The following is a 20,851-nucleotide window of genomic DNA, read 5'->3' as shown; positions in this document are numbered from 1 at the left end:
TGGCGGCCTGGTGGCTGCTCGGAGCACACCGCAGGCAGGGACATCGTGCCACGCGGACAGCGCGAGCGGCGCACCACCAGTGAGGTGGCGGCCTGGTGGCTGCTCGGAGCACACCGCAGGCAGGGACATCGTGCCACGCGGACAGCGCGAGCGGCGCACCACCAGTGAGGTGGCGGCCTGGTGGCTGCTCGGAGCACACCGCAGGCAGGGACATCGTGCCACGCGGACAGCGCGAGCGGCGCACCACCAGTGAGGTGGCGGCCTGGTGGCTGCTCGGAGCACACCGCAGGCAGGGACATCGTGCCACGCGGACAGCGCGAGCGGCGCACTACCAGTGAGGTGGCGGCCTGGTGGCTGCTCGGAGCACACCGCAGGCAGGGACATCGTGCCACGCGGACAGCGCGAGCGGCGCACCACCAGTGAGGTGGCCGCCTGGTGGCTGCTCGGAGCACACCGCAGGCAGGGACATCGTGCCACGCGGACAGCGCGAGCGGCGCACCACCAGTGAGGTGGCGGCCTGGTGGCTGCTCGGAGCACACCGTAGGCAGGGACATCGTGCCACGCGGACAGCGCGAGCGGCGCACCACCAGTGAGGTGGCGGCCTGGTGGCTGCTCGGAGCACACCGCAGGCAGGGACATCGTGCCACGCGGACAGCGCGAGCGGCGCACCACCAGTGAGGTGGCGGCCTGGTGGCTGCTCGGAGCACACCGCAGGCAGGGACATCATGCCACGCGGACAGCGCGAGCGGCGCACCACCAGTGAGGTGGCGGCCTGGTGGCTGCTCGGAGCACACCGCAGGCAGGGACATCGTGCCACGCGGACAGCGCGAGCGGCGCACCACCAGTGAGGTGGCGGCCTGGTGGCTGCTCGGAGCACACCGTAGGCAGGGACATCGTGCCACGCGGACAGCGCGAGCGGCGCACCACCAGTGAGGTGGCGGCCTGGTGGCTGCTCGGAGCACACCGCAGGCAGGGACATCGTGCCACGCGGACAGCGCGAGCGGCGCACCACCAGTGAGGTGGCGGCCTGGTGGCTGCTCGGAGCACACCGCAGGCAGGGACATCGTGCCACGCGGACAACGCGAGCGGCGCACCACCAGTGAGGTGGCGGCCTGGTGGCTGCTCGGAGCACACTGCCGGCAGGGACATCGTTGTTCGTGCGCGACGGACAGCTCTGTTTCATTGCCGATAAGCATAGGTTCTACTGCGCTCTCCAGCACCCGCTCATTAAATTATCTTTCAACTCATGATTTATGATCTTAAAATGAGGCTTTTCCAAAGCATCTTAATTTTTACCAAGTCTGATAAACTATTTTTCTCCTGGGTAGCACTCGTGAAATATTCACTTTAAAATTCACCTAAAGTAGCCCGCTCCCTCTTAACCAGTAAGGCAAGTTTTTTTCCGTATCTCGTCAATGCCCTCAGTTTCCTCATATGACACGCCAACCGCAGTCAAATTTACTATTGAATCCTCCCTGTTAAATTAGTACCAGCAGAGCAGCGCAGCTTTTGGTGTGCACTTTAGTCAGTGCACACCACAACTGCGCCACTCTGCTTTGCTTCTGGCAAGATAAGGCTAATTACTGTTTTTGGTCTTACTTAGCTTTTAAAATATCTGCTTCCATGCAACTTTTGAAAACGAATACGCAAACATGATCATGCTTAGAAGAGATAATTATTTGTGGGTTTTGACTCTAAATATTTTCTGTTCCCTTTACGACTAAGATGGGGTAAATAAATTAATATTTGTCGGAAGAAAATATATTAAGTATTATTATTATTATAACATCGCATCCACAACTATGAGACGATTAATTTTATATAAGATAACATATCTCAGACTATGCATATAATTATCATAATCGATTATGTCTTTAAGAAAAAATAGTGGTCGCAACCACCATACTAAACAAAATGGTGTGATTTTGTGGATTTTTTGTGAATTATGTGTGGATTGAATGTGGATTGGTTGTGGATTGAGTGTGGCTTGTGTTTAGATTATGTATGGAGCTAGTGCTTAGAAGAGATTCTTACTTGTGAGTGTGGACTCTGAAAACGTTTTTGGAAGAAACGTTATTAAGTATTATTATTATAACCATCACATCCGCAACGATGAGATGATTCATTTGATATATGATAGCATATATCTCAGACTATTCATATAAACAACATAAATTATTATGTCTTTAAGAAGAAATGGTAGTCTTAAACAAAATTACTGTGGATTTTGCGGATTTTTGTGGATTTTCTGTGGATTATGTTTGAATTGAGTGTGGATTTTGTGGATTTTTTGTCTATATGGTTTATAACACTACTGGTAGGGAATAGAAACTCGACCTTACATGCATTGACGTACTTTAGATACTGACAATCGATGGTGATATCCATCAGATGAAATCAAGATGGTGGACTCTACTAAACAAGATGGTTGCCTCCAGCAGACGACGCCTGTATAATTTTAATAATTATTTTTTATTATTTATTTTGGTAATAAATCTATTATTAAGCTGGTGGAGTAAAAAAAAGTGTAACGCATAGGAGTGGGGTGTTCGATGATGCCATAACGAAAGGTGCAACGTACAGGATGGAAAGAGCGGAAAGTTCTAGAAAAAATGGTGAACGTGACGTTATAATTCAAAAAGGGGTATTTTGTGTATAATGAGGCCTTTTGAGGTGTTTTTGTCACCGGAAGTGACGTAATCCACAATGGCCGCTGGAATTTACGTAATCGAAGATGGCCGTCGTGACTCTCTAAATCCGAGCCTGAATAAATTGCCTATAACAGGTATAGGGATTTATAGGTTAAACTAGCATTATACACAAGAGGAGAATAGACCCTCTTTGGGGAGCTTGCGACCCCCCATGGGGAGCTAGCACCTCCGGATATTTTACAGCGAAAAAAAAGGGGAAATATTTTCTCGAAAAGGGAAATTTTCCCTTGAAACAGGGAAATTTTGGTGCATAATGAGTTGTTTTGATGTGTTTTTGCAGCCGAAAGTGACGTAATCCATAATGGCCGCCGGAAGTGACGTAATCCAAGATGGCCAACATGGCTCCCTCGCTCCCCCTCCTAGCTTCGGTGTCCCCATATACGAACCAAACCTTTCTATCAGTGGCTGGGAATAATTTATTTTCTTTTCTTAGAAACACTTGTAAGAAAATGGTGACTCGTATTCGAGATGTATAAAAGCATCTTTAATCATTACACGTAAGTGAAAAGAGTTTAGGATTAAACCTGGTAGAATGTTCCCGTAAGATGCCTGGCTCCCGCGCGACTGAGTATTATTGCGTCGTTGGCTGCGAGGAAGTTTTTGAAGTGGTTCTTTTGTTGTCGATATATCTAGGAGCATAAGAACAGACAAAATAGCTGCAATAATGCTGTAGATATTGTGGTTATTTAGATTGCGGAAAAAAGACGTTTATGACAATTAAACTGTAGTGAATATGGTCAGTATTGTTCGTAAAAAGCTTCCATTCCGGATATGCTGCTATTTATAGTGAAAACATTTGCAAAAAGGTTTACTGCTCTTAACATGAGATATACCCGAAATTTATAGCAATTTAAAATAGATTCTTTTGTTATCTGTAGTATATTTTTTAACAGGAATACGCTTATTATTTGAACATTATAGTTAAGGTAGTCACGGTCTGGTTTTGCGTATCTGGACATTAATCAAATTGTAACCATCATTTGGGGTGTATAAATATCACTGGAAAATGCTTACCTGTATACAAATATTAATTGATATTAGTAGACCGCATCTTGTTTTCTAGTTAGTAGTCATATATTTTTGTTTGATTGGCTCTGATAACTGTTGCGGCTGGTGACGGTGCTTCGGTAACATACCATGGGTAAATGTAGAACACGCCTGTAAGTTTTATTATTAATTTATTTAAATATTTTTATAATAATGTTTATTTTCTAAAACATTTTACCTAGCCAGCTTTTTTTCAGTTATTCTTCGACTTAGGTTTAACTTATAGTTTTCAATACCTATGAAGAAAAATTCAGCACTGTCGCAACACTTTATCAAGGATGGAAAATAGTGGGAAAATATGGAAAAGTTTATAAAATTTGCGTAAAAGTGTAGAAAATTTTGTGACAGTGCATAAAAGTGTAAAAAAGTATCCAAAAATTGGAAAAGTATGTAAAAATGACAAAAGTGTGGTAAAGTGTAGATAATTATGAAGGGTTTTATTTTTGTGTTAATGCTCGCTTCGTAATTTTATTATTATAATTTGTATTACTTGTGAAATATATTTGACCTTTTAAGTTGCTATATTATGTATCGATTATCGACCAGAGTGTTTTCTAACAGAACTTAATGATAGCTTGGTTGTGTCTGGCACATGACTCGGGAGATGGCAGCACGAGCGCACTGGCGACCTTCCCACATGGAAGCAACGTGCTGTGGAACGAACACGCCACTCATGGCTGACGAGTTGAAGGAAGAAGCATTCAACCAACATCACTGCGAGAGTCTGCTTCAACACCACGGTTAAACACTCCTACTTCCAGTCGTGCGATCAGCTGTTTTCCTGTGAGTCGTACTTGCTGCAGTTTTATTTCAAGTTTTAACGACAAACTGTGCTACTTTGACTTTTTGCTGGTCGACTCGTCTAACCCGATGAGATTATTGCAATTCTATAACAAACTGTGTGGCATGGGGACTGTAGATGTCTAAGTTTCACGTGTATTTTGACACGCATTTCACATTTGAGTTGTGGTGAAATGACTGCATAGAACTCTACCCACCCTAACTCTTTTAATAATCATCTTTTTGTCAATTATAATTCGTGAGTGATTTGTCGTCATAGTTTGAACGGACAGTTAGATGTGCAGCTTGTATTTCCTCTTTGATAAGGTATATTTCATTAAAACATTTTATTCTGAGCTTGGTTAGCCTGAAGCACATTTTGTTTACCAACAAACGCTTTATAACGACTTCTAAGGAAACACCAATTGAAAACTTGATATCTCTGGAAGAATGGTAGCGTGTTAAACACTATTCTCGGCGTCACATTTTTGTATAATTAATTAATTTTGGGAAATGCTAAAATTGGTATATGTCATTGGTGCTTAGAAGGAAATTAGTCACACACATTCTTCTTCTTGCAGAATAATTTTTCAGCTTTTTGTGACTTTAATCTTGTTTTATGTATGTGAGATAAGATGTGTACAAGTTGTTATCGCATGTGTTTTACTGCTTAATTAATTGTAGCCTTATTTTAAATAATGCGTTGTACTTTTATATTAGCATTGTTACCGGTGGTTTCATCCTGCCCGTTACATTCTGACACGGGTCTCTGCTCTTCCCTTGCTTGGTCTTATCACTGTCGCCATGCCACTAGCGATACACCGATGGCGCTCGCAAATGCCTGCTAAGCTCGGTCCAGCCTTCTATAGAAAAGTCCAGACCATTCAACCGCCTCGTCGGCCAGAAGCATGCGACTCGTAGCGAGGTCTATAAAGAATATTCTGGGCTTCGAAGTTCTTGAAGTAAAGGGGTATATAAACCTCCTGCCTTCGAGGCGAAGGACAAGCGGCCCAACCAGCTACGAGCAACACGACGTACCGCTGCCGCCCGACATCGCTTTTGACGTCACGCTGACAAGCCTGTCGATAGATTCGATCGAGGACCTGCCTTCAGGCGGTAAGCCACATCAGTCCCAAGGATTGGAAATAGACTTTGTACGAGAAGTGGTAATCGCTCTGCTATTATTAGCAGTAGTAACTCACGAGGCAAGTCGACGAGTTTAACTTGGGATTGAGTCATGAGAAGAGGCAGGCGTGACGGCGCTGGCGTCGTGTGTTTGCTATAATTGTTGGCATATACTAGTAGCAATTCATCACAATATCTAAAACTGGTTTTCATTATAATTGGACCAGGACTTAACGCAACTTTTTCCCGAAACATCAAAAATTGTATTGTCCAGTGACGTAATGTGACCTCTGCTGTTTGCTGACTTCGAGACGGCCAGTGTCTGCCCTGGGGTCCAGATATCTTGAAACTGTCTGGGAAGCTATTTAGCCCAGAGAGCTCTCCGCACAGGAGAGCGAGCTGTGATGGCGAAGAGTGCTGTCGAACAGACGCCGCCAGAACGAGTGGACTACTCGCTTGGACAGTTATTTCCCGTTACTGACGCGATAGAAGGCAATTTGCAGTTTAGGGCGGTATTTATAGGACGTAATTTGTAAATACAAGTCTTATATTGCCAGAGTTAAAATTAATTGCCAGTTTAACATTTAATCATGGTGTTTGATGGTGTTTATATATATATATATATATATATATATATATATATACATACATATACATATATATATGCGTATGCTTGTGATAGATGAGCATATATTTTAAATTAACCTGGTTCCGCTGCTGTTTTGTAAATAATGCTCTTATGTTCTAATATTATTAGTGCAGTATTTTAAATCATATTTTATTACCGCATTAATGTTTAACATAGTTCTTTTGATAAGCCATTATGTGAATTTAATTGGTTTATTGATATTTGTCAAGGCTCTATCAATTTTATCTTGGCTGCCTGAAGTGCATCGTGTTATTAAATTTTACGAGATTAATATTTAATCACATTCCACTGTTTGTTTACAGCACAGTTGTGAGTTGTAAAGAAACAATCCAATTGAAATCAGAATGTTTACCATTTCTACAAATACGATATTTGTAATTTTTTCATATTCGTGCAAGTGTTTTGTTGATTCTTCACCCACGCTTTATTATTTAAGTCGTTAGACCCCCGAATGTAAGAGTATTTCACGTGTAAAGCTAATTTTTATAAAAGTGTATATTTATGTCGGTAATAATAATATCTTATTTTTGTGTTTTATATTATTTGTGAAGAAGAACCTGGTCACAGTACTTTTCTGCAGTTCGATTGCCACCTTTTTTGCCTTGCCGTATTGGTAATCTGGTGTTACAAAGCATGTTTGTTTAACGGGGATGTTGTTGAAATGTTTATATTTGTGCACTGTTAACAAATTTTTCTGTTTCATATGTTGTATTACCACTGTGGCATACCACCATGAGCATGCACATGTAATCATTGAAGATAATTATTTAATTGAGCCTTTGTGCCTTATTGTATTTTTCAAGTTTATAATTATAGATAAGGCTTGTACATATTGTTTTTTCCCCTTAACCTTAAAATTCATTTGTTTAATTATATATATATATAAATCCTACACATTGATTCGCTAGGGCTCATAAGTTAATTGAACAGTTTTGTTTTTTGGCCACTTGGTTGCTTTTAGTTCAGCCCCAAGAGTTTTAAAGTATGGAAAGGTGGGCAGAAGTGTGGAAGAGTGAGGAAGAGTGTGGGAAAATATGCGATTAGGAAAAGAAAATATGTGACAGGTGTGTAGTAGTATGAACAGTGCTCTAGTGTGTAGTAAAACTCTTAAAAAATAAAACATAACAATAAAGTAATAAATTAATGTTTACTCTTATAACAAACATGCCGAAGGAAAATATCTGAGTGACCCATTGTGGATAAGTTCCATTTGAAGATATTCAATAATTCACTTGAACAATAAAATAAATCAATAAAGTGCCCAGTGAATATTCGCAAGTTTAAAAACATTGCGACGAAAACCTTCAAAGAGATTTACATTTGTGATGTACAATTGTTATTTTCAACCCTTTCCATCCCAATCTTCCCCATTCGTCCTTTTAAAACCCCGCACCATCGAGCAATAGCCGTTACCTTCGTTACCTTTGTTACCTATTAACTTCCGGTATCCTGTGATGACGTCATCCCCTGACTTACCCTTCCAGCTGAAAAAAAGGTTTCACATAGAAACAAAAGAAACACATTTGTGAGGTTTTGCCAGATAAAAAAATTACAATAACAACTAAAGAACGGTTTTCTAAAATGTTAAGATTGTATAAATTGTAAATTTTCTGGCATGAGTTGTGTGCATGTCCGAAATGACGAGATAAAACAGAATTAAGTGAAAGCGACGTGTGTTTGTTGAGGAGGAAAGCAGAGGTGATAAAGAATTCTGATTTTTTCTTCGGAGCTGGCATCAGATACGATGTAGCCGTCAGATCGAAGTCACTATATTCTGGTTCCCCGCGTTCCAAGGGACAGTTTTTTGTTTGTGGAGATGCTGCAGGAGGGTCGGCAGAGCTATCTCCATCTGGAAGTGCTCGCCTTTGTCTCTGCTCTTCCCCCTCGGCGTTCTCTCTCTCTCTCTCTTTCGCCAGAGGTGTTGGCTTGCAGCAGCCTCTCCACGCCCCACTTGTTGACTCTGCTCGCCCTGATTGACGTTTCCCTCGGCGATAAGCGGCCCGCGCCTGCGCTCTGGCTCGCCGCTACCTGCGCGCCCACAGACCCGACGCGGCCCGTCACAGAGCCCATGTTGGCGAGTGTACATTAGTGGAGAGTCTCTTGGTAGTAGGTCCAACCTCAGTCAAAGAACACGTAAGAAATTAATACGTAAGAAAAACATTTTTAATGTTTAGTAGTTCCTCTTGTAACCCGCCTTCCGTCCAACATGGAAGGGGGGTTGCGTCCCCGACACACTCAGGGTAAATACAATTAAAAATATGAAATCCCCAAAAAATTTTAAGGGCTCAAAAAAATCAACCCCTTTATTTACCCAAGTTTTCGGGCCAAAAATAGAAATGTTATCAAACAAATTATAGGCTATTGTTTGGCTAATAGTAATAAAAATGCAGAGTACAAATATGCAGAGTTTTACTGAATCATACTTCATCACGATACTTCAGATGATAATACAGTTATAGATATATGGCAGTTACTTGATTTTAGTATGAGCATAAACATAAATTACAAAGATAATACCTGGTATGCCAAATCTAAATAAAATTTACCCTTTTAAATGGCCGTATAAACAACCACACTGGAACATTATAAGTCAGCGCTGATTAATATAAAAATACAGTAATAAAACTTCACGATATAAAAAAGATAAAATATATAAAATGCCTAAATATATATATATAAAGTTTATAAGTCCTACTGGGGCCGGATTTAATCGTCGCCACACGCAAATACGCGATTTCTCGCCTTCCTGGTAAATGACGAACAGCTGTGTCCGTGACCTTCACCAAAATAACACTGCCCAGTCAAAAGCGCCGTGTTCCGCCACAGTATATGCAGGGGGCCGAGACAAAAATATTGAGTTCCGTTGACAAACTTTTTTTCCAAAGACAAAGTTCATATTTGAAAGATTCTTGACGTAAATTTAAACTTCGTACGAAATTGTGGGACTGCTTAACTTTGCTCGACGTAATTTTAAATAGCATAGACACAATTATGTATTTTCATACAAAATGAGTATGTCTAATTAACACACGCACGTGAACTAACAGTGCTTCCAAGATGGTATTTCGTTTCAAACATTTTTGCACCAAACTTTTACTTATCATGAAAATTAGTTTTGTGCCAAATCCAAACAATACTACGTGTCGCCTCTTTACCTTATCGAAGTATTCTCTTGCGAGGCACTTCCTTTTGTACAAGCTCAAGGTACGGCCCCATCCATGCCAACCCAAGCACGGACTGCCTGGCGCTGTGTCGAAGCATTATACACCTCTGCCCGCGGCGTAGTTCCTCCGCACGTCCGTCGGCGGCGACTCGCAGTCCATCACTCCTCGAGGCTAACAGTTCACTCCCACACCCGCACTATGGCGCTGGTGACGTCAGACTTGCGACGATACCGCGCTCAGTAGCAGGCCAAACTGAATCAAACCAAAGAAATGAATAATAAATAAAAACTAATCACAAAAATAAAATAATTAAATATACTGCGACTGACTTTTAAAGATTAAACCTGTAATTTAAATTTGAAATAATTCAGAAAAAACAGAATAGCCATAAATAAAAATTTTAATGTGGACTGGTGGCTACACTATATCTTGCATGCTATTGACAATCCTTACTTCCTTACTAATATTATAAATGCGAAAGTAACTCTGTCTGTCTGTCTGTTTGTTACCTTTTCCCGGCTGAACGGCTGAACGGATCGTAATGAAATTTGGCAAGGAGATAGATTATATCCTGGGGATGGACATAGGCTATCTTTTGTCTAAAAATAAATAAATTTTAAACGGGTTAAAAAAATATATCTTAATTTTATGTTACGTGTGTCATAGATATACAAACTGTTAAGTGTCATTCCTCTGTCTGCCGAGCAATAGCTTTCAAGCCATTACGTTACGTTTTGCTATTGTAAGGAACTAAGTAGAGAGTAAGAAAAAATAAATATCTTGACAGTTTGTAGTGTCGCCATATTTGTTTCAATTTTCAATACCGTTTTTGTATATTACAATTTAAATTATTTTTTTACAGTACCTACTTATAACTTATTTGCAAGGAGTTTGGTTTAGTGTTTATAATTAATCTGCTGAGCATCAAGAGTCTTAGGGCTACTGAGACCGAAGACCAGAAATTTTTATCAATTATGTAACATATTGCTGAAAAATTTGAATTTTACTATTTCAGGTAGGTCGATTTTTTTTATTAATTAGAATAGTTACGTGTAATTGCCATCTTCCTTTATTTCATACTAAACATTATGTTTGGTTGAGTGTGAGATAATTTTATTTATGTATGTTTTAATTTCATTTATTTTCTTATATATATATATATATATATATATATATATATATATATTCTTACCTACCTACTTCTATTAAATTTCAGGTGGATTTTTGACAAATTAGTTGTTATTTATACTTTTTGTTTTTCATTTTGGACTATGTTTTATTTTTACTTAATTCAAAGATTTGTGGTGTGTACAGGGAGTGATATCTATATTAATTTCTATACTCCTTTGGATAAGCGGAATATGGCCACCACAGTTTTACATATCAACAAATCCTACAAATGTTTTAAACATTATGACAAATAAAAAATAGTTTCACAAACATCCTTAGTTTTTTTTTGGTGTGTATGATTTGAAGTTTAATATTATGTATGTACGTAAATTCTTAAACATAGAGATATTTATTAATTTATTTAGAAAATTATTCATAGGTAGGTATCTAATAAGGTTTCCTTTATATCTCTTTCGATTTGGAGTGTTTCCGAGCCATTCGGGGTCCTCAACATCACCCCCCCCCCCCCTCCAGGTGGTTAAAGACCCAAAATTTCGAAAGTTTAAAATTTTTAAAAAATCTTTCTCTTTCGATTTTAAGCGTTTTCGAGCCATTCTGGGTCCTAGAACCCACCGCCCCCCTCTGGGAAAAAGTCCCAAAATTTCGATAATTTTAGGAATTTCAAATATATATTCTTTCGAGATGGAGTGTTCCGAAACATTCGAGGTCCTGAACCGCCACCCTCCCTCCCCTCCCTTTTCTCAAAAGTGAAAGCCACAAAATTTCGAAAAATTGGAGAAAATTGTATTAAAATTAAGTCATTACGAACTAAAGTGTCCGGGGCATGGTGGAACTTTTACCCAAAGTCGACTTCGCACCCAATTTTTTGGGAAGGGGGGGGGGAGTGCAAAACTCCAAATTAACGAAAAATTTCAAAAATTTCTTAAATTTAAGTATACGTTTTTACTATTTGGAGTGTTTCCGAGCCATTTGGGGTCCTCAAACTACCCTCCCCCCACAAGGAGTCAAAGACCCCATAATAAAAAAATTTCCCAAACTTTCGAAAACCTATTCTCTTTCGGTTTGGAGTGTTTACGAGCCATTCGGGGTCTTCAACATCACCCCCCCCCCCCCCCACCCTTCTCAGGCGTCAAAGCCCCAAAATTTAGAAAATTTCAAAAATCATTCTCTTTCGATTTTTAGTGTTTCCCTGCCATTCAGGGTCCTCAAAATAACCCCTCCCCCTCTGGGGACAAAGCCCCAAAATCATGAAAATTTCAGGATTTTCAAATATAATTTCTTTCGAGATGGAGTGTTCCGAACCATTCGAGGTCCTGAACCTCCACCCCCTCCCCCCCCCCCTCCCTTTTCACAAAAGTGAAAGCCACAAAATTTCGAAACATTGGAGGAAATTGTATTAAAACTAAGTCATTACTAACTAAAGTGTCCGGGGCATGGTGGAACTTTTACCCAAAGTCGACTTCGCACCCAATTTTGTGGGAGGGGGGGGGGAGTGCAAAACTCCAAATTAACGAAAAATTTCAAAAATTTCTTAAATTTAAGTATACTTTTTTACTATTTGGAGTGTTTCCGAGCCATTTGGGGTCCTCAATCTACCCTCCCCCCACAAGGAGTCAAAGACCCAATAATTAAAAAAATTCACAAAATTTCCAAAAACCTATTATTTTTCGATTTGGAGTGTTTACGAGCCATTCGGGGTCCTCAACATCACCGCCCCCCTCAGGGGTCAAAACCCCAAAATTTAAAAAATTTCAAATATCATTCTTTCGATTTTTATTGTTTCCCAGCCATTCAGGGTCCTCAAAATCACCCCTACCCCTCTGGGGACAAAGCTCCAAAATTTCGAAAATTTCAGGAATTTAAAATATCATTTCTTTCAAGATGGAGTGTTCCAAACCATTCGAGGTCCTGAACATCCACTTTTCGCAAAAGTGAAAGCCCCAAAATTTCGAAATATAAGAATATATATAATTGGATTTTGGTATGTATGACGTCGATGAACTCTTACACCGTTTGACCGATCGCCATAAAAGTTGGCACATCGAAGTGTTTTTATCATGAAGAAGGTTTTTATGCTATCCATTTTTTTTGTAACTCGCCGCTAGATGGTGCTGTAGCGCATCAACTTCTAAACCTTTCAACCGATCGCCCTGGGTAAACAGAAAATCATAGGTCACAGATACACAAACAGTAATTATGTGTCATTTCTTAATATCCAACACACTGGACATATCGCTATCCATTTTGCTGTAACTCGCGGACAATAGATCACCTGGTGTTCAGCCCGGGCAAAGCCGGGTACTGCAGCTAGTACCTAATATAATAATATAGTTTTAAGTATTGATGTTTTCTTTTATCAAAATGCATTTAATATACACATTCTGAAAACAATTATTTCTAGGGCCATACAATGGCTACATATACGTTTTTTTCCCCTCTTACATGGGATTTTTTCTCAATAGTATTTTGTTTAGAGGATGCTATTGTTAATAATTCGAAACAAAAATTTTCTCCTTCTCACTTTAATTTTTTGTTTTGAATTAAATTAGAGTATTCAAGTTTTCAAGCAACAAAAACAACGAAGTATACATGCTAGGTTAAGATCGTATAAATATAGTCCACAATAACAAAATCAAAAGTAGCAGTGTGACCACCATTTCAAAAAGTTAAGTTATGTCCACGATAAAGGAAATAATTTCGATAAAATAAAATTATGCTAAATTACAAAATTATAAACTAAATGACGCAAAACACAAACTCAGATTATCAGAAAATACTTATCGCACTCAAAAATAAAGCATATATTTTAAATCGTAATGGGTGAAACTATATTTTGAGATAGGTAATAGTATAGGGACTAAATTTGACTATCGACTTGGAGAAACGTAGAAACTCTCCAGCGTTTGTCTCCTCTACCAGTAGCGGCAAACCCATCTGCTAGTTGCGGCAGTCCTCACTGCAAGTTGCTGTAGTGCCCTCTGCCAGTTGCAGCAGTCTCCTCTACCAAATGCGCCAGTCTACACTGCCAGTTGCGCCAGACTCCTCTGCCAGTTCCTCTAATATCCTCTGCCAGTTTCGACAGTACCCTCTGCCAGTTGAGCAGCCCCTCTGCCAGGTAAAACAGTCTCCTCTGCCAGTTGCAGCAGTCTCCTCTGCCAGTCGCCACAGTCATTTCTGCCAGTTGCTACAGTCCTTTCTGCCAGTTGCAGTAGTGATTTCAGCCACTTCCGGTAGCCCCTCTGATACTTGCGGTAGTTTTCTCTGCCAATACCGCAGTCCCCTATGCTAGTTGCGCCAGTCTGCCCTGATAGTTACGCCAGTCCACTCTGCCAGTTGCGGAAGTATCCAATTAAGGTTTCTGAAGTCTCCTCTGTCAGTTTCCACAGTCTCATCTGCCAGTTGCGGCAGATCCCTCTGCCAGTTACTAAAGACTCAGGTACCAGTTGCAGCAGTCCCCTCTGCCAATTGCGGCAGTCCGCTCTGCAAGTTGCTCAGTCTCCACAGCAAGTTTCTGCAGTATACCAGTTGCAGCAGACTTATTTGTCAGATGCGGCAAACCCCTTACCCAAATGTGGCAAACCCCTTACCCAGATGTGACAGTCTCCTTTATCAGTTGCAATTGCCTCTGCCGCAATTGGCAGAGGGGACTGCTGCAACTGGTACCTGAGTCTTTAGTAACTGGCAGATGGATCTGCTGCAACTGGCAGATGAGACTGTGGAAACTGACAGAGGAGACTTCAGAAACCTTAATTGGATACTTCCGCAACTGGCAGAGTGGACTGGCGTAACTATCAGGGCAGACTGGCGCAACTAGCATAGAGGACTGCGGTATTGGCAGAGAAAACTACCGCAAGTATCAGAGGGCTACCGGAAGTGGCTGAAATCACTACTGCAACTGGCAGCAGTCCCCTCTGCCAATTACGGCAGTCTCCTCTTCTAGTTACTGCAGTACCATTTGTCAGTAGGTGCAGTTCACTCTACCAGTTGCAGCATTCCCTTCTGATCTAAGTGCGGCAGACCCCTCTGCGACAGACACCTCTGCCAGTTGCGGCAGTCCGCTTTGCCAGTTGTGGCAGACGTATCTGTCAGCTGCGGCAGTCGACTCTGCCAAACTTCTGTATTTAATGCATCAAAAGGATAACAACTTAGTAAATGCCATGTCAAATACCGTAGAAGCTGTATATACACTTAATATATATTTTACAAATGGAGATATTATGGCTTCAGAAATCCTTTAAAATAAGTCTCGTAATAAGTCCTTAAATTATGCCGTTGATACAAAAATTTTATAAATGTATTTTTAGTTACTGTATTAGAAACTGGCATACAATCTATAATTTCTTAAATGAAAAACTCCAGCGCATTGGGCTCTGATAAGTTTAAACATACTAAAGAGACCAATCTCAATTTTAAGTAACTTCTTAAACATTTTAGAAAAAGTGTTATTGTGAAATGAATTTTGAGATAATATCAAAATACTTCTGTAAATCAGTATGGGTTTATAAAAATGTTTAAGTACAAAATAATGGTTCAAGCAAAGTAACAAACTTTGTTCTCAAAGCCATATAACAAGATAATGTGTCTGTGCAATGTTGGATCTTGCTTAGGCTTTTGATACAGCATTACATAAAATGGAGAAAGTAGGAATAAGAGGTTTGGCAAACACTTAGCTTCAAGGTCACGGTTGAGAATCACGGTCGCTGGGTAGTGCTCGGGTGAAGCGCAGAGCGAGAGAGCGCGGACAGAGATATGACCGAGCCAGAGGATGAGTCGAAGGTATTATCTGGGGGATGGGGGGCACCGGCACCGACGAGATGAAGTGTCATCCGGTGTTGCCAGTTCTGATCTATTGAGGAGAGCAGGCGCTTTCCTAGCTAGGGTTTCTACTGTCAGCTCACCGGAGTTTCAGCACTGGGAGCCTGGGACGGCCGGACTCTTCATTTGGCATTGTATAGAGCAGTTTTTTTTTTTTTTTTTTTTTGGAGATGCATTCATACATTACTTTGCCGATGACGTAACATTTTTTTTTTCAGCAATAACTCTGCAACCAATGGTCAATTAAACTGGTTCTCTTTTATATGTGTCTAAATGGATAAGAAGTCAGGTGCATTATGCATTACGTCAATGTATCTCATATTACGTTCAAGTATTACATGCAGCTACGCGTCCAATCACACAATAACCGTCACTCTGGCGTGTTTTTCTCGGTCATGACGGGATCTCTTTAAGAAATGGTACCTTTTTTTATATTATGCCCAAACACACTTTCCGAATTTTAATTTTAGATAATTTGAACGTTTTCAGGTAATATATGCAAATAGAATGCTTTAGTGATTAAAAGCTTGAATTATGTTAGAAAAATATTAATAAATTCAAGTTATAAGGCGTGAATAAATTGGTATTATTAAAATATTTCACATTAATTGAGATATGAAACAGAAGTAATATTAATTTTATAAATAAATATTTCAAGACAAAAATGTTTCTAAAGAAATAAAACACGATATGCATGCATACAATTGCAAGGCAAAGACTGTGTACTAGAATGTATAAAAAGTGATAATATTCATACAGACGTATTATTACTTAAGTTTATAAAAAAAATTGCCAAGTGGAAGTAGAATTGTCAACCAAAGAATTCTGTATTGTTCAACGATGTTTGTTCTTTGCTTACAAACTTTTAGTTTGAAGTAATCTTTTAGTTAGTTGTGTTAAAAAAAAATCTTTATTTGAGCGAAATCTCATATTCCTGACACAAAGAGAAATGGTTGTACTTTTACAAAAAGATTGATTTGAATACCAGTTACCAAGATATAGTTTGTAATACTACAGTAAAAATATTGTAATTTGTACGAAAAATTGCTATGGTTATTTTTGCATTTATGAAATATGGTTTTATAAACAATACTAATTTTTTTTCGCGCTTACGAAAATTGGCTTATAATTTTAAATTATGTCATGATTTGAAATAGCAGAAAATTTTAAACCATGGAATAGATAATAGAATATTAAACAACTATACTTCATTCTGTTTTATTGTGCTTATTAATGTGCGCCATTGATAATGGAAAGCTGTTTAGGGAGCAGTTTACAAATAACTTTAACAATTGGAGGTACTGGGATAACACAAAGCATTAATGCCCGGTTAAGAATTCCAACCCAGTTAAGACTGCGAAAAAAGTTAGTGTCAATACAGTTTATTTAGTGTGAATGTACAAATTATAAATATCTGTAATTTTTCATGGTTATTTTAGTTCTATTTACAAAAAAAAAACTTTACAATGTATTGTCTCCATTTTCCAGCATACAATTGCCCAATATGCAAGTTATATATTGGCTATAATCACGGTAAAGTTATCCTTGACGAGCTCTAAACAACTTTAGATAGCATCTCTGTGGCATTGAAGGTATTAAAATAATAATTTTACACATGAGGTGTTCCTGCCCTTTAAAATATTTCTGCTTAGTTACATGATATGTGGACATGGAAACTTTATAGATTTTCTCTTTTACGTCCTATAAGCCTCTGTAAGACTGACAGATGGCCAAATTAGACAAAACAAAGTTGTGTACTCAACCTTAAATTGTTTGATCTTCTTTTACCTGAAACAGGATAGGAATTTTAAAAAAAAAGGCGGATCAAATCACAGCCAGTACTATCAGTCCGGATAGGCTTATAGGAATAGATACAGAAATTTCGCGAATCTTATGGTTGCAAGCTAGAATGCCAATATTTATATTCTTTTGTGTTTGTGATTGGACTGAAGTTATTTAGCCACGCTCCTCTGCGACCGTGAGCTAATAACGCTCAGCTAGGAGAGATGTAAGCGAATAAGGTATTCTTGATAAAGAATAAAAAATTTGTTCTGGCTAAGAAATCATCCAATGGAAAAGCAAGCATGGGTTCAGCACATGTAAAACCTTCAATTCTTTCCTGACTCCAGACGAATTCCCGAAATTTCCGGGTTTCTACACATAAATAACGTGAACTTAGTATTTGTATGCGAAGGTTCGTTTTCACGTAATTATTTCCTAAATTTTCTATAAGTGGCCATCAAATCTAAATTTAATAATATATATATTTATTTGTGAGCTTTTAATTACCAAGAAAATAATCACAAAACGTTCACGGACAAACAATCTATTTAGCAAGGAATTCGGGGAAAATTCCACAAATCATCAAAAAATCACTTGTTAATATAATAATATTGATTCAATTCATATCAGCCCTTAGTTCGATACTTGATCTAAGCAAAAAATTAATTTTATGTAAAAATAATAATTTAAATAAATATAGTAGAAAGTCCTACAAGCAGCTTAGTTTCCTTGCAAACTGGTGTCCAGTAAGCCATTATGACCACCATCAACAGTTTTTTTACAAATACATTTTATTACATAGATCCTATCCTACTGCAGGAAAACTTGCTAAAGTTAGCAATCTTATAAACATTTAGTTCTTTGGCTTGAACTGACTAAGTCTTAGCTCCACTCGGTCTACTGAAAACAGAGAACATAGAAAACTGAAAACAGAGAAAACAGAGAAACTGAAAACATAGTCTACATATTCTTCCAGAAAGAGTTTACCGATACTATGTTTAAGAGACCGCTTCACATCATCGGAATTGTAAATGGGAGTATTAACTGTCTTGAATGCACACTTCTTCACTTTGTCCTCGAACGGATATTGTTTGGCATACCGACAGTCCAACCACAAGTATTATTTTAAAGGTCCGTAAGTAGCTACTTCATCAGTAAGCTGATTGATAAGGTTTTGCCTGATATCGTCAAGAAAAGTACAGATGATTTTGGCTCCATCAGTCTTAAGCTCTAACTGTTTTGGCTCCAACAGTCATTGGCTCCAATGATCAATGCTCCAATGCTTTCATTGCTCCTATCCTTCCAAGTGCTCCAATGCTCCAATTTTTCCAACTGGTTAAAATCTCCAAGTGCTCAAAATCTCCAAATTCTCCAACAGCTCTAACTGCTCCAATGCTCCAAGTGCTCCAATTGCTCTAATGGGCTCCAACCGCTCCAAAGTTCCAACAGATCCAATTGCTCCAACTGCTCCAATTGCTCCAAGAACTCCAAGACATCCAATGCTCCAACAACCATTGGCTCCAAAAGTTAATGCTCCAATGCTCCAAGTGCTCCATATGCTCCAACTGCTCCAAGTGTTCCAATTTACCAATTGGCCAATAGCTCCAAGTGCTTAAAAGCTCCAAATGCTCCAACAACCGTTGGCTCCAAAAGTCAATTCTCCAATGCTCCAAAGTTCCAACAACAGCTCAAGTGCTCCAAGTGCTCCAAAGCTCCAATTGCTCCAACAGATCCAAGTGCTCCAATGCTCCAATTGTTCCAACAGCTCCAAATTTAAAATTGCTACAAGAGCTCCAATGCTCCAAGTGCTGCAACTGCTCCATCTACATTGAGCTCCAGTTGATTTCAATTACATTTTAATCGAACTTGACCTAATTGCTGGTATGACTATTATTACTCTACATTTTGTCAGTCAATGGTGATGATTTTTACATTTTTAAGTTAGAAGTTGTATTACGAAAACTCGGCATTAGATAGAAATCAGATTTCGAGAATGAAACAATCACTTTTAAAATCCAAAATTTAATTTATTTTTTTAATGGTATATACTTGCAAGTAATACAAGAAATTATTGTAAGTATCCAGCTTCCCTCAGTTCTTTGAGTATGGAGGATACTTATTTGATGTGCGAATAGTTTCCTGCACAAAGCGAAGCATGGAGAAGTCTTAACCTGTCAACCAATATATTATAATCTTACCATAATGCGTAATAAATCTCTTCTTCTGCCATATTCCTTGCATGTTTATAATATATTATATTATTAAAATCTCTAGAATCTACTTTTTTAACACCAGCTTCATAGCCACTTTTGTCAACGACACAGTGATCAATGCAAGCTTGGTTAGAATAATTTATTTAAACACCTTGTTTCCAACATTTTGGTCTCATCGATTCATCACAGTCTTCGAAAGGTGAGCTTCAGGTACGTCATCACAGTCTTCGATAATGTCAGCTTCAGAAGTGTCATCATATTCTTAAATCATGTCAGCTTCAGATGTTTCATCACAGTTTTCGTCCTTGTAAGCTTCACATCGTTCTCCGTTGTTCACATTTTCATGGAGACGACAAGAATTTGGTGAAAATATCTTTTCAACTCTCATGAAGTTTCTACTTTCTTCGTTAGGTTTAAATTTTAAATTATTATCGTTATCTAAGGTAGTATTTTTAGCAATAACATTTTGACATTCTTGGTAGTTATTATATTCATCTAATATTTTGCCTTCGTTCCTCTTCCTCGCTGTTGTATACTAGTCTTCGTTATCTATAGTCAACTTAGTTATTAAGGTCGTGCAATTTCTATTAAAGAAATATCTTCTACCAAAGGATTTCTGACACTGACTGCATAAAAATACAAACAATGAAAAAAATTGAAAAATTTATGGCTTGTACTATAACTCTATCCTCGCTCAACAAAGGTGAAGTTGTCAGAAGCTGTTTAAGCAATTTTTTTATTAGTTTTATAATTACACTATTTTTGTTCTCCATAAGTAAGCCTCATTGTAATCCGACCTGAATGCTGGCAATCTCACACGGGCAGTCGTTTATAGCACAGTAGCTCTCCTTCCTTCGCGCCGTTGCTGCTGTGTAGGCCGTAGCCGTCTGCTCTAGGCTAATGTCGTGTTATTAACAACTCTAAAACACAAGCACTTGTTATCACACATTGATAGGAACGGATGTTTCACATAAATATTCTAATATTGTCATTGCCAATTAAAATGTTTAGTGTGTGACAAGTTTAGTTTGTACACTAATTACCCACAAGATTCGGCAAAATTACCACGCTTGTATTTATTAAGATATTGTAACATAGTATCATTTTATTAATGTACCGGTAACACTTACTATTTATTATTTGCATCATGCATTTTTATAGATTCTTTTTCACCTAAGTATAGTAGTGTACAGTAGGGGCTCCTGGCACTGGCTTCTGGTTGTGTTGCTGAAGTGCCGACCGTTATCTTGTATATTGTGATGTCACGGCGGCCATATTGGATTTCCTTTGACCTTGACCTTGACCCCGGCGGTCATTTCGGATTCATCTTGGACCCGCCAATTTATTTTCTCTAACTTTCCACCAATTTAAATTCCGCAAGTTTTTTTTTCTCTAAATGTCCGACATTTTGAATAATGTCGTCACCATTGCAAT

At 39.0% G+C, this 20,851-nt stretch overlaps 2 protein-coding genes across 4 annotated transcripts in view; one reads left to right on the top strand and one right to left on the bottom strand.

The window, feature by feature from the left end:
- LOC134527272 (frizzled-2) overlaps positions 1-20,851 on the top strand; it is a 735,576-nt gene that overhangs the window by 348,682 nt on the left and 366,043 nt on the right. The gene's annotated exons all lie outside the window — the stretch shown is intronic.
- LOC134543382 (uncharacterized) overlaps positions 329-20,851 on the bottom strand; it is a 35,883-nt gene continuing 15,360 nt past the window's right edge. Inside the window, exon 3 of the mRNA XM_063388365.1 lies at positions 329-1,034. Coding sequence (XP_063244435.1) covers positions 329-1,034 — 706 coding nt within the window. The remainder of the gene's footprint in view (positions 1,035-20,851) is intronic.

This window comes from Bacillus rossius, chromosome 1, assembly GCF_032445375.1.
Source record: "Bacillus rossius redtenbacheri isolate Brsri chromosome 1, Brsri_v3, whole genome shotgun sequence".
NCBI lineage: Eukaryota > Metazoa > Arthropoda > Insecta > Phasmatodea > Bacillidae > Bacillus > Bacillus rossius.
Note: the sequence above shows the minus strand (reverse complement) of the source record. Positions and strands in the feature narration are given on the sequence as shown.